We start from the raw sequence: 13825 nt of genomic DNA, 5'->3' as shown, positions 1-13825 counted from the left end.
TTTTTCATAGAATTGTTGAATGGTTTGGGTTGGAAGGGACCTTAAAGACCAACCCCCTCGGAAAATTGGAGTCTCATAGCAGCTTGTAGGGACACCATATTGAGGTAGAGGATTTTGCTTTGTTGATATATCCATTTACAGACAGTTCCTCACCATACACACGCATATATTTTTGAGTGTCCATGTATTCCCCCCCTAATCTCCAGATACAACTGCAGACCTGTTGTTAGTATTCTGTCTCTACCAGAGTTCAGTTAATAGTTTTCTCATATTCTAATGAAATTAAAATGAAGAACTTTGTCCCAACTAACACACAACACATGATTTCCTGGCTTATGCAAACTAGTTACAAATGAATTCAAAACATTTCCTGTTTCAATCCACTGATTACTACTGTATTACTACACCTACTTGTAAAAACAAACAATACACAATCTCTGGTGTTCACTTCACCTGCACAAGGCAAGCAAAAGCCAACCTCAAACTCCAGCAGGTCCACACCACCAGGATATTCTAAGCCCCCTCTGGAAATTTAAACACACCATACAGAATCAGCTCCACTTCTCAAAATGTTTAGAATTTCACATGTAAGTACTTTGCATATTTTAAACTTTAAGAAGCACATTCGTATTCTGCTGTGTTAAATCACCTGACAATGATCCTCCAGACACAAAAGCTACTTTGGCAATAGAAGTATTTATGTGTGGCTTAGTCCACTTGGCTTCCCTGAGCATGAATCCTCAAATTCAGCGAGCTGGATGAGCCAGTGCAACAGGTTAAAAATACTGTCCTTTCCAGAGAAAACACCTCCCCCACCTCTTTTAGACTGAAAATCAGCACTCCTGAACTCTCCTGAGAATGTTGCTCTTTCCTTGTTCAAGGAAGGTTGATGACATATAAAAGAGGAAAATTTAAATCTGCATCTTGGCTTTACTTATTCCTTATGCCCACGCTCCTTTTTCTTCTCCCTTTGCTACCACTCTTTCTGTCAGCTTTAGAGAAACAGATCCTATAATCCTTATACATCCCTCCTGAATAAATTCTGGGACAGACACCACAGCTTATCTCCAAATTGCTCTCAAACCAGCAGTTTCTGTGAATTACCTGAACTTACTAGGATGTATAATCACAGGTTAGGCTAAGCTATCATTTTAATTCAGTAAAAGACTAAAAATCTAATACTAAAAAACTCATGATGAAGACCTGATATCTGATAAAAATATAAAAGTTTTATTACACAGTAACTGACTTCCTCATTCAGAAACTCAGCAGTTACTCAATTAAGACAGACCACAGATTAGGCTTCCTGTACAGCAGTATTCTCTGTAAAGGACTAGAAGAGCAGCTTGATTTTTTACCCCCCAATTATATATCATTACAAAGCTAATAAACATAATAAAGGTTACAAACGAACACCCCAGTGTCAGGAAGGTAAAGGCTGAGCCATGTCACAACACTGACCCAGGAAGAAGTCTGTTGAGTCATTATTACAGATGGGGATGGTCTCCAAGTCGCTCACTTCTAATTACTCCCCTTACTGACCCAAGACAATCAACAACATCACCACTGAGACACAAGCAAACCTGCAGAGCTGTTGAACCCACGGATGCCAGAAGACACAAAGACCCACAAGCACTAAACAACACTGTAATTAAGTGCAGCTAAGTAAACTACATTTTTGTAGTGGTTTTTTTCATATAAATTTGTGAAAGACTGCTTCAGAGGGGGTTCAGCCCTGGGCTGGATCAGTTCTGAGCACATGGATTTGTGTATCCAGCTTTAAGCAATCAGATGCTGACATGAAGGGAAACAGAACTGTTCTCATCACTTTTGCTAGAGCACTGGAATATGACGCCCTTCTAAAAAAGGAAATTGGGAAACCTTTATACACAGACTCATGAATCAGAATTATTTAGGTTGGAAAAGACCTTTAGGATCATTGAGTCCAGCTGGAAACCTAACACTGCCTAAGCCCACTGCTTGCCCTTGCATTACACACCTCTAGTGCTCCCTCCTATCCTGACCCACCTCCTAGTGCTGACTGCATGGTCAGGGAAGATGGAAGAGGTGCTATACATTCTCATTAAATCAGACAGCACTTAACACATGGAAGTTAACAGGGTGCTGCAAACAGTGGGAGTGCTCAAGCATCCTGCAAGATGCTGAGCTGTGACTAATAGCCTGCCTGCTCTGCTATTTCCTGCTTCTCCGAGGGAGCAGTTCCACATGGACATCCACACCAAAAATGAGCAAGCCTGTCCTAGCTGCTGCATGAATATCTTTTTAGAATACCCTACTTCGCTTCCTGAATTACTTAACTATATATGTACAGGTTTTAATTGCTTAGATTTTTAAATATGATGTTAAATAAAAAGGCAAGCTATTAGTGACAATGACATTTTTAAGTGTGGGATAACACATCTACAGAGCTGATGCAACGTACAGCTGATTCTGTTCAACGGGAGCTATGTTATAATGCATCTGAACTTCATTAAAACACAAGCAGGAGGTCACTATGAAAACATCCAGCACAGCATTCTGCATTAGTGAATTATCCATCTCATGCTGTACCCGGGGCTGTTAGTTTAAATGCCAAAAGACTGTTAGTTTAGATGTATCAAAATCAGCCTTTGTCACAAGAAAACACAGGAATGCAGAGATATGTCAAAAGTAGGAAAATGTGACCGTAGGTATGGTAAAGAGTGGGCTCATGCAGTAGTTCAGCTAAAAAGTCTTATAATGATTCTTCATAAAGTCACTGACACAGCCTCTGTCACCTTTAAGCCTCCCGTTCCTATAAGCAGTGACAGTACATCTTTTTAAAGTGGCACACAGGAGACAGATTATCAGAAATTGAGGTATTTTGATGTTACAATGATCAAAAATATGTATACTTTTCTTTCACTAAGCAAAATAAAAGATTGGGAATATAGTGGGCCATGTAATTTCAGGGGAGCTTTCATCAACATTCTGTTCAAGTAGTGTCCTTTCAAAATTAACTGAAAATGTAGAAGATTATGTAAAGTAGTCTCCTGCACAGATTAATTCTTTCCTATTTCAAGGCTATTTAAAGGCGAAAAAAAAGAGCTGTTCCCCCTAAAACACATGATAATTTTGTAAAGTCACAGTCATAATAAGTAACTTCAACAAATCCACAGCTTATCTCAAACAACAGAGCACAGGAACCATCCAGCAATTTTTTTAATGTGTTCTGTTTTATCTCTTTCAACACTTTTCAAAGCTTCAGAATGTAGTGGAAGTACCTAATTCTCATTGTGTCAATATGTTTTTAAAGCCTACAGAGAGAAACATCTTCACTCCATACTGAGCACTCCAAACCTAACATTTTAAAGCAGTAAGAAAACTCAGACTGACAGGTTGTGTTAGGTTAGGACAGCTGCTCTTGAGTTTTCACAGAAAGTGCAAATACACAAGCATGTCTCTTCTAAACAAAACCAGAAAGCATTCCAATTATTACTGAAGTATCAAAGTATTGTTCAGATTAAAATACACTGCCTCTTCTAGCAACAAAAATCTACTGTCATCAAGAAATGGGACTAATCACATGATACTGTTGAGATCTTCATATTCAATTGCCCCACACGCACATAAATCACTTTAGGTAGTCACATCCACATACAATTGGCAAAGATCACTCTATGTAACTGGAACCAATTACTTTGTTGCCCCAAAGGCAAGCAAAAAACCCATAAATCCTTATTTGATTTAAAAAAAGGGAAATAGGTAATCTACTGTTCATTCATGCACGAAGAGCAACAAAATGGGTAAATTCTTTAGCAAAACAAGGTTTCAAATTCTAAAAATACTAATCTAAACCCAAAATGGTTTTATATGACTAGTCTTTTAAAACACAGACAAAATTCCTACTTCACAATTTGCAGACTTGAAGAAGCTTTGACAATGAATCCAGTTCTATCATATTACACATATTATTACACATCTTACGAAAGCGAAAGGAAATAATACTCTGAGTACTTCTAATGAAAGTGAAACACTGATCTGCTTCCAAACTATTATGCTTTAAAATTTGCAGCTTAAGCTAGTTTTACAGGTAGACACCCTCTAACTATTGAACAACCCCCCCGAATTAAGGTCGGAAGTTTAACATCTGAGATCTAATACCAGATGATGACACTAACACCCGGGCATTTCAGAGGCTCTGGGAAGGGGTGCTCATCTCCGCATCAGGAGGAGCAGGCGCCAGAGAGCAGGCAGGGCACCCACCTTTTAGAGGAGATGAGCGAGAAAACAAACTAGTTTGGCCAGCAGGAAAACTTTCTACAGGTACGCGTTTTCAGAGCTAAGACTCGACGAGAGCTTTCAGCCGAGCTCCGCCGGCGCTCAGCCCCGCGCCCGGCGCGGTGGCCGGGAATGACACACGGGGACCCCCTGTAACTCCTCACCTTCGATGTTGAGCTCGAAGCAGACGTGGCAGAAGGAGAGCGTCTCCTTCTCGGTGCCCAGCTTGCACACACTGCACACGTTGTCATCGTCCAGGTCGATGCTCACGAACTGCTCCTCGTTCATAGTGCCCTGCGGAGGGGGCGGCAAGGGACGGCATCGTTATCCCGGGAGCTCCCCCCGGGGATCAGCCCCCGCCGGACCCCCCCGGGCGGAGCGAGGGCGGGAGCGTCCCGGGAAAGTTTTCCCTTCGGAGAAACTGAGGCCAGGCCGCACAGCACGGACCGAGACTTCTCCCTCCCTTCCCCCGGGGACTGCCCCGTCCCGTCCCGCTCCCACGCAGCTCCACCATCAGCTCCACCATCGCTGCCCACTTCGTCCCTCCCTCCCGCGGCGCGGACGCCCCGTCACCGCCAGCCCCGCGGCAGCCCTGGCTGTACCCTATCCCCTGTCCCGGGCCCTACCCCCAATCCTACCCCTCTCCCGACCCCCGGCTCCGTGCCCGCTCACCGCCCCCGCCCCGGCCACGCTCCGCTTTGTCCGCCCGCGCCGCCGCCGCCGCCGCTCCGGGCGCCGGGCACCGCCCGCCGCTTCCGGCCACCACCACGGCCCCGGCGGCGCGGGGGGGGCCTCGCAGGTCCCGCGGCCGCGCCCCGCCGCCCCTTGGCGGCCGAGATCGCCCCGGAGCGGGCGGAGCAGGGCGGCGAGGCGGGAGCAGCGAGGGGATCCGGCTTTACAGACCCTCCGGGCGGGCACAGCGACGTAAGGCGGCTGCGCTCCCCCCGCCCGCAGCACTTGGACTCTCCCGCGTGGGCGGGGCGTGTGCGAGGGGAAGGTGGGCGGGCAGGCGGGCGCTGTCGCGGCGCTGCTCCTGTCGCGACAGTGGTTGTCTGGTGCGGGTTCCGTAGCGTATATATACACTTAATTAGCTGGTCGTGTATAAGGCAGACGATCCCTGAGATCCCGAGTGGTTAGGTTTTGTTAGGAGTGCCAAAAAAACCCCAAAACAAAACAACGCAGAGTGACGGAATATCGATTCCATTCGCGAATGGAAAGCCAAACCCAGCCAGGTCTCTGCTTTCGCCTCGCAGATAAAGCCACAGCTGGTCACAGAATCACAGAGTGGGTCTGGCTGCAACGAACCACAGTGGGTCACCTGTCCATCCTCCCTGCTCCAGCAGGGTCATCCCAGAGCACACAGCACAGGGTTGTGTCCAGAGGGTTCTGGAAAATCTCCAGTGAGGGAGACTTCACACCCTATCTGGGCAATCGGTTCCAGTGCATAGTGACTGTACAGTAAAGTTCTTCCTCGTGTTTAGGTGGAACTTCCTGTGTATCAGTTCCTGCCCGTTGCCTTTTGTCCTGTTGGTTGGCACCACTGGGAAGAGACCGATTGTATCGTCTGGAGAATTTCCACAACTGACGGAAATTACGTGCAGCACATTCCTACATGTCAAAGTGGTGTTATTTATGGGAGACCTAAGTAATCTTCCAGAACCTCCTTGGTCAAAACGTGCCTCTGCTGTTTTGATTGTTTCTTTCGTTGTGTTTTCTTGGGGCGTTTTCTTGAATTTTGTCAAAAAGAAAAGGATGGAATGCCATCCAGAGGGACCTGGACAAGCTTGAGAAGTGGGACCATGGGAATCTCATGAGGTTTAAAAAGATCAAGTGCAAGGTGCTGCATCTGGGTCGGAGCAACCCTGGTACCAATCCAGGTGGGGGGGTGAACAGACTGAGAGCAGTCCTGCTGAGAAGGACTTGGGGGTGCTGGTGGGTGAGAGGCTGGACATGACCCAGCCATGTGCACTGGGAACCCAGAAACCCCTCGTGTCCTGGGCTGCATCCAAAGCAGTGTGGGCAGCAGGGGAGGGAGGGGATTCTGCCCCTCTGCTCTGCTCTGGTGAGACCCCACCTGCAGTGCTGCCTCCAGCTCTGGGGTCCCCAGCACAGGAAGGACATGGACCTGTTGGAGCGAGTCCAGAGGACACCACCAAGATGATGAGGGGGCTGGAGCATCTCTGCTATGAGAAAAGGCTGAGAGAATTGGGATTGTTCAGCCTGGAAAAGAGAAGGCTTTGGGGTGACCTAATTGCAGCCTTCCAGAACCTGAAGGGAGCCTAAAGAAAAGGTGAAGAGAGACTATTTACAAGAGCGTGTAGTGACAGGACAGGGGAAAATGGCTTCAAACTGACAGATAGTAGATTTAGATTAGATATTAGGAGGAAATTCTTTACTGTGAGAGTGGTGAGGCACTGGAACAGGTTTCCCAGAGAAGCTGTGGATACCCCGTCCCTGGCAGTGTTCAAGGTCAGGTTGGATGGAGCTCTGAGCAACCTGGTCTAGTGGAAGGTATCCCTGTCCATGGCAGGGGAGTTGGAATGAGATGATTTTTGAGATCCTCTCCAACCCAAACCATTCAACAATTCTATGAAAAAAGAAATCCTAGACTGTGCTAGAGAGCCATCCTTCACAGCTCTTCAGTAGTGAGTCGACTTTAGATTTGCTTTTGTTGGGGATGATGGAGTGTATTTAATCCCAGACCTCCTTGAAATCTTCCTCAAACTGTTTCTACCACAGGGTGAGAATGGGATTTGTCAGAGGGGTTGCATGTCCTTGTCCCCTCATCATCTGCTCTTTTGATATATATGTAGAGTAGCAAAAGAGCAGCACCTTGACTTCATTGCAGATGCAGTATTAAAACGGAAAAAGAGATGTCAACCTGGGGTGGAAGATTTAAAAACATAAAGGAGAGACTGGACAAATGATGGTAGGGATTTATAAAATCTATAATTATTGAAGTATTTTCCCCTCCAGAATCTGATTTCTATTGAGTCTCAAGAGCCTATTGCCAAAGTGCAGCAGCAGATGCTGTGAAATCCAAGGGCAAAAAAGTCATGAATCTTGTTAATAAATTACATGTGGGAGACAGTATGGCTCTCTGTAACTGAGCTTCTTTTCTTGTCAAATATTGCTCTAAAATATAGAAGTCATTGCAGTGAAAATAGTGAAAGAGACCTAATATTTCAGGCTCAAATTTATGAAAAATCCTGGCAAATACTGAGATAAAGATTTTAGAATCTTAACTGCTGCCTATGGTGTAGTTTCTATTTAGACATACATAGACATTTCCTCCCAAGGCCCTTGGTTCATCAGTGCATGTTATTCTAGCTAACAGTTTACTTACACTGGAAAATTATTTTAGTAGCAAACAAATCTGTGTTTCTTTTTCCCTACTGAGTTTGCATTTTTTTTTTATAGGGAGGCTTTGGCAGTGGTCGTGTTTCAGTAATTCACACTGCTTCACCTTCCCCCAGCTGCTTGATCATGTTCCCACGCTGTTTTTTCTGTGTTTCAGTGTTTGTTAGGTGACACAAGGGACTGGATCACTGGTTTAAAGAAAGAGTGTTAATTCTGCCTCAGATCAATTCACACTACTTCACACTGCAGCCCTATAGGCACTGGTGGGAAGGCAAGTGAAGGGGTAATGCATAGAGGAAAATGAGTACTCTGCACCCTGTATCATAAAATCATGGCTGGAGCTTCATCAGGATCTTCACTCCAAATAACTACATGTTAGAAATGAAAGCTTATGGGCATACTTAGTTCCAGTTTCCTGAGGAAAACATTTAGGAGTTTTAAAGGTAAAAGGCATTTTTTACTGACAAATACAGTGTTAAACAGGAGTGCAGGGAGAGGTGGGGTTTCTTGGGCATTTTCAAAAATACTGCAGTGGAGATCCCCAGTGGAGATCACAAATAGTATTGACGCTGCTGAAATCTGTGTAGGTTTTTCATGCATATGTTAAAGGAAACCCAGGAAATGAGAGAAGTTTGTAAAAATTTTGAATTTGAAACTCAGTCTAGGTGAAGTAGGTCTGCCACCATGAAAACATCTAAAAGGTGATATATTGAAGCCTGGCTTCTTTCTCTTCCCTCTCTACTCTCTTCCTCTTGCTCTCTCCTGGGCTTGGGGATATTTTTCCCCTTGGTAGGTCAGACGACTGGGGCTTTTCTTGGCAGTCTGGCAGATCTTCATGTTCCTCTGTCTGCAGCCAATAAACACGTGTATTTTCTCCAACTCTTCTGTGTTTTTTTTTGTATTATGATGGTTTCTTTCCTAGTTTCTTTTACTTGTTGCTGTCTTTCTTTTTTAAACAGATTTTTTGCTCCTGCATTCTCTAACCTTTCCTGGTTTATTTTGTCTTTCACCCCTGAAAGACAGGTATAGACAGGAATAATTTGCTGTATCCCCTATCCTATACTCCCTCCTCTATTTTGTGACCTGTTATCTCTTCTTACTCTCCCAGTTGTCTTTCAGCTTCACTCAGTAGGCAGCATTTGCTGTAATGTACTGTTTGAAATCTTTATTGAGTAGTCTTAGTGCCCTTAGCATGTGGTATAAAACCTAATTGAAAAGAAGTAGTTACACTTCCTCTCTCCCTGCCATTTCCTTTCTGTTGGATCTGGTGATCCTATGGCTGCTGCAAGGTGAAATGAGTCACTGAGGTGATACAAAAGAAAAGAAAAGAAAACAAAATTAAAAAGAAAAATTGAAACTTTTCTTAATCAACTTGTTGAAATGTCTGTATGTTCAGCTACATCATTGTTAGATTTGGTGCAAGGGTTTTTGGGATGAGAGTGACCTTCCAGCAGTCTGAAATTGCATCAAACTTCATGTACCCACCAGTTTTATCTCTTGCTCCTGGTCCTGTTCCTTTATCCAGTCCCTTTGCTGTATCTTCCCTCCAGGCTCTGATCCAATGATTCTCTTTTTGGCAGTGGTGCCAACTGAGTATTCCCTGCTTCTATCCATTTTCCACCTTCCTTTTTTAATTTATTTTTGTTGGACTATGTGCTGAAAAGTAACCAGCATCAGTCAGGTTTCTGTCCAGTTCACTGCATGATTGCCCACACCTTCAAGAGAGCAGTGTCAAGAACCAGTTTAAGCCAACTGCATGAATACATGGGTAAAGACAGCCCTAGTCTTTCCTCTCCTGCCACCTTCTGTTTTTCTCTTCTTCCTCTTGTGACTGTTTTTCTCCTGTATGTCCCTCCTGTTATGCCATATGAAACCACACAGTTTCTCCACTGCACCTTTCTGAGCAGTCCTGTCTGTGCTTTGGCACACCACCAGACTTTAGCTCTTCTACTTTCTTTTTCTTCTCACACTCACTGAATTGTATGCCTTCATTAAACTGAGATCTTCTTCTGTGGAAGTTTAGTTTTGTTCATTTTTCAGTGACAGGAGGTGTAGGGCTGTTCCTCACACTCAGTAAACTCAGCACCAGACTTGAACAGACACTGCTAAGGAAAATTCTAAAAGCTAACCACTGGTCTAATTCACAGATGTAATTTCAGTAAAGCAGCTAGAAAAGGATGGGTTACTCATTGTTTTTTGGCTTCACGATTGGCCCCTGAAATTAAATACTGAGCTAGTGTGAAAAAATATTCTTTGCAAAGTCACGTTGTATATTTTTTCAGGTTAGAAAAACAAATCTAATAGGCCACAAAATGAAGGAAGCTGAGCCAACCTAAAATTACTCCTGAATCACAGCACACAAGGGTGGAGCATCAACGATTTGTGTCTTATAAACAAAGGCTTATAGCAGGTTGCTGGCTACAGTGGATCAGAGACGTGATAGATCAGAATGTGGGTGTTCAAACAAGTCATGAATGGGAGACAGAGGAAGGCAGTGACTTCTCTGCCTTCATATTCTGGTGAAAGACTTTCTAGTAAGTGGTTTATCCTGATTTTCTATTCAGAAGAATGCACACAAGATTTCCTAATCCAAAACACACATAAGATTTCTTAATCCTACCAAGATCTCATTGATTAATTGTAATGATGAAATAATACTTAATTTCTAAGCAGTGTTTATGCATTCCTTTTTCATTCATAGATTTAAATATTCTTTACAATGCCTCTTGCTCCTTTAATGATCAACAATGCTCTTTAAAGCTCTTTACACTTCTTCTTTCAAGGCTAACGGAATGTGTTGTCTGCTGCCACAGCCTTGTTTCTGGCACAGCCTCATTTTCTTTCTTGATCATCACAGCAAACTACAAAGTTGTGGATGTCTCCATGTCACACAAAGTGCTGTCTCAAGCTGAGCATGCCTTCCTCCTGCCCAAATTTTAGCCCTCCTAATCCACCTTAATCTCCCTTGACTTCTTCGTGTCGTCTGACAGTGCAAGTCATTCCATCATTTCCAAAATCAGGATTTCAAACTGGCTTTTGTGTTTTGTCCAACATGCCTTCTAATTCTTGGCTATATTTCTTAAAGCAGCTGATTCTTGTTAATCAGCTTTTAATCAGGATCTGTAATAAGTCCCCCAAAGTCTTCATAGCTGTGAGCCTTGTCTCTAGTTCTCTTATCCATGTGCTTGGCGTTGACTCATATCTTATTCTGGTGATTCACAACTCTCCATCTCTATTGCTGGCCTGTCTTTTAACACCCAGTTAAAATCAGTACCTTTTCCCCACCTCCCTGAGGGCAGCTACCACAGCTTATACTTGGCACAGCCCATTCAGGTCCTGTTTTTTTCTGTCACAATCCTCTCTTTCTCCCTTTTTTTTCCTGTAAATGCCACACTGCCCCTCCAGTCACTTAGGTCTTTAAATTGAATACTTCTTGCAGTCTCTCTGGAGTTACATATGAAGAATGTGCCTATAGTATCTTGTTTCTTCCTACATGTCAATTGAAAAATCCAGCCTCGTTGTCTGTGTCAGCGCCCCTGTCACTTCACACTTCAGCTACTACCAACTTCTCTCTGCGTCTCCTGCGACTTCCACGGTGTTCTCCAAAAGCTCATTTAGAACTGCACTGTGAGGATTATCTTCCTTGCTGACACAATGTCTATGCCTCCCTTCTGGCTTTCCGGTTCATCAGCATGAAAGGCAAACTCATTGTCCTCTTCAAAGGTTCTGATCAATTGGCTCTGCACTGACTCAGCTTTATTGTTGCGTTGGGCACCAGCCCCCACGTACTCTGTCGGTAACATTGGTCTTCACTGTCTCATTAGTGTATTTCTCACACAATCACCTTTGGCCTTTTTACAAAGTGCCTCCTCCTTTGCTGGAAGTTCCTCACAAACTTTAAAAGAATTAGTTTGTGCTGTTAACTCGCTGTACTGTTAAGACTTATTTCTGCATTGTTGCCTGGAGCTGTTGCTCAGAGCCGAACATGTAAAGTGCAGTCATTGTGCTCTGTACCCTCCATTCTCTTCACCAACACTGTTTATCCAGTTGTTCTACTCCTTGTATTTTTGCAGCCTAAAAACTCCAGTCTTCCTTTTATTACAAATAGTTATGCAGTTGTTAACAACGCTTATGGCTGCCAAACTGTATTCTTCTGTAAACCATCTCAAGGAGTTTGCAGTCTCATGTTGCTTGAGTAAAAGTTTTGTGAAAATTTTGGCCAATTGGTATATAATATTACGTGAGAAATTTTGGGAAGAGCTGCAGTGCTGCTGGCTCCTCAGATGTGAGGGCCATTGAGTGCCACAGAAAGTCCTGATTTTTGATAAGGAGAATCTTTGTGATAATATGTTGTAACAACATCAACACAGCATTATGAAACCTGCAGCATTAAGAAAGTTCTATGATCTTTATTGGCTTTCTACATGTTGACATATCAACCTGAATAGTACACAATGAGGTAGTTATCTGTCTGAGAGAGCAGAGAGATACATATCACTATCTACTTTATAGATTAAGGTGTACTTCTGAAGTATGTTTGTATTTCAATATCTTAGCAAATGCTCTGTACTTACCTAGAGAACCAATAGCATCAGTTGTGCTATCAGAATACAGAGTACACTGTTCTAGTACTACAGTCTTCTGTAGCAGCAAATGCAAGGACAGCAGCATGCTCATACTATTGTCTACCCAATTTTTTTAATTCTAAACTGTTCTTTAACACAGAAGGGGGCTGATCCATTAAGTGGTCCCTTTCCCCATTTATTACCTAGAGTAAAAATTCAATAGATTAAAAAAAAAAAGTAAAAATCAACTGCCTGTGTAAAATTACACAAGCTAAAATCCTTTAGTGAAGTTTGTCAAAAATGAGTATCACCTTCTCCTTTGAATGACATTGTTTGAATTATGTCTTCTCTACCCTACTCTGTATTTGAATGACAATAATTCTCCAAGTGGTAGGATTCCTCTGTGATGGTAATGCTCGCCTCAAGAAACACATACCTGCTTGAAGTGCCTGAATAGTGCACTGCAACACTAATTCCAATTATTGCTGCAGCAGAATCATCCCCTTTGGAAACTCATCTATCCAGTAACACTGCTGCTACTTATGCCTTTTGTTGCTGTCACTGTTTATGTGTTTATACACACACACATATTTAAAAGTGCTTCAATGAAAAAAATAGAGCATCAGAGGGAATGCCCTTGCAAAAACAAGCAGCACTGTGCAGCAGTATGAAGGCTTTTTGTCTATTTATATAAGAGACAGTTTTACTGCAGCATGGCTGTCAGGATCCCTTTGTCCAGGTTGTTGGCTTAGCCCTGCCTTCTAGCTTTGATGGGTATGTTTTAGTGTATTTGCACTAACTGCATCCAGAAACTGCCTACATCAGCAGGGAGAAGAGTTAGTGCCATACCTCGGTGTTAGAAAAGACCCTTACTAATTCAGCCTGGATGCCTGAACGTTGGAGCAAATGGAAAATGAGGGACCAAAACCCCATTGTAGGATGTGGGCTGTCAATTTTAGAATCATCTGGGCATGGCACACTCTGCAACAGTTGTAATCACACACAGAGTCAGGGACTAGCCAAGTCAGGAAGTTACCTCAGGAGATCGCCTGGTCTAAAACCTGCCCAGAGCAGGTCAGCCAGTTGGTTCCATTATTGTACTGGTGCATGGGGTGATTCCTCCTGGGGTGCAGGACTTTGCACTTCTCAGTTGAACTTTGTGAGGTTCCCATCAGCTGGTTTCTCCAGCCTGTCAAGGGCCATCTGAAGGGCAGTACACCCCTCCCAGTTTTGTGCCAACAGCAAACTGGCTGAAGATACACTGTGCCATCATCCAGCTGGCTACTGAAGATGTTAAATGGTCTTGGCTCTGCATCAGCCCCCCCTGGGGTGCACCATTAGGGATTGGTTTCCAGATGAACAGCTGCTGATCACAATTTTTTGAGCTCAGTTCCATCAGTTTTCAGTCCACCTCACATACTTTTGTCTGGTCCATATTTCATTAGTTTCCCTATGGGGATGTTTTCAGAGACAGTGTTGAAAACCTTGTTGAAGTCAACATAAAGAACATCTCTGCCTGTCCCTCATCCACTGAACTAGTTATTTTATTGAAGAAGGCTTGATTTTTTCCTTCATAAATCCTCGCTGGACCTAGTCACCTTCTTGTCCTTCATGTGTTTGGAAATGATTTCCAGGATCAT

At 43.6% G+C, this 13825-nt stretch overlaps 1 protein-coding gene across 3 annotated transcripts in view; it reads right to left on the bottom strand.

Annotated features, from left to right (window-relative positions):
- CUNH21orf91 (chromosome unknown C21orf91 homolog) overlaps window positions 1-4977 on the bottom strand; it is a 22081-nt gene extending 17104 nt beyond the window's left edge. For 2 of the 3 annotated variants that reach the window (XM_017808045.1, XM_017808047.1), the window contains exons 1-2: window positions 4933-4977; window positions 4425-4554 (exon numbers count right to left, since the gene is read on the bottom strand). In XM_017808045.1, coding sequence (XP_017663534.1) covers window positions 4425-4548 — 124 coding nt within the window. In that variant the 5' untranslated portion in view covers window positions 4549-4554; window positions 4933-4977. The other variant, XM_017808046.1, reaches the window with a different exon arrangement.
- Between the last annotated feature and the right edge of the window lie 8848 nt (window positions 4978-13825).

This window comes from Lepidothrix coronata, unplaced genomic scaffold (genome assembly GCF_001604755.1).
Source record: "Lepidothrix coronata isolate B3197 unplaced genomic scaffold, Lepidothrix_coronata-1.0 Scaffold21, whole genome shotgun sequence".
NCBI classification, from domain to species: domain Eukaryota; kingdom Metazoa; phylum Chordata; class Aves; order Passeriformes; family Pipridae; genus Lepidothrix; species Lepidothrix coronata.
This window is presented reverse-complemented; position numbering and strand designations above follow the sequence as displayed.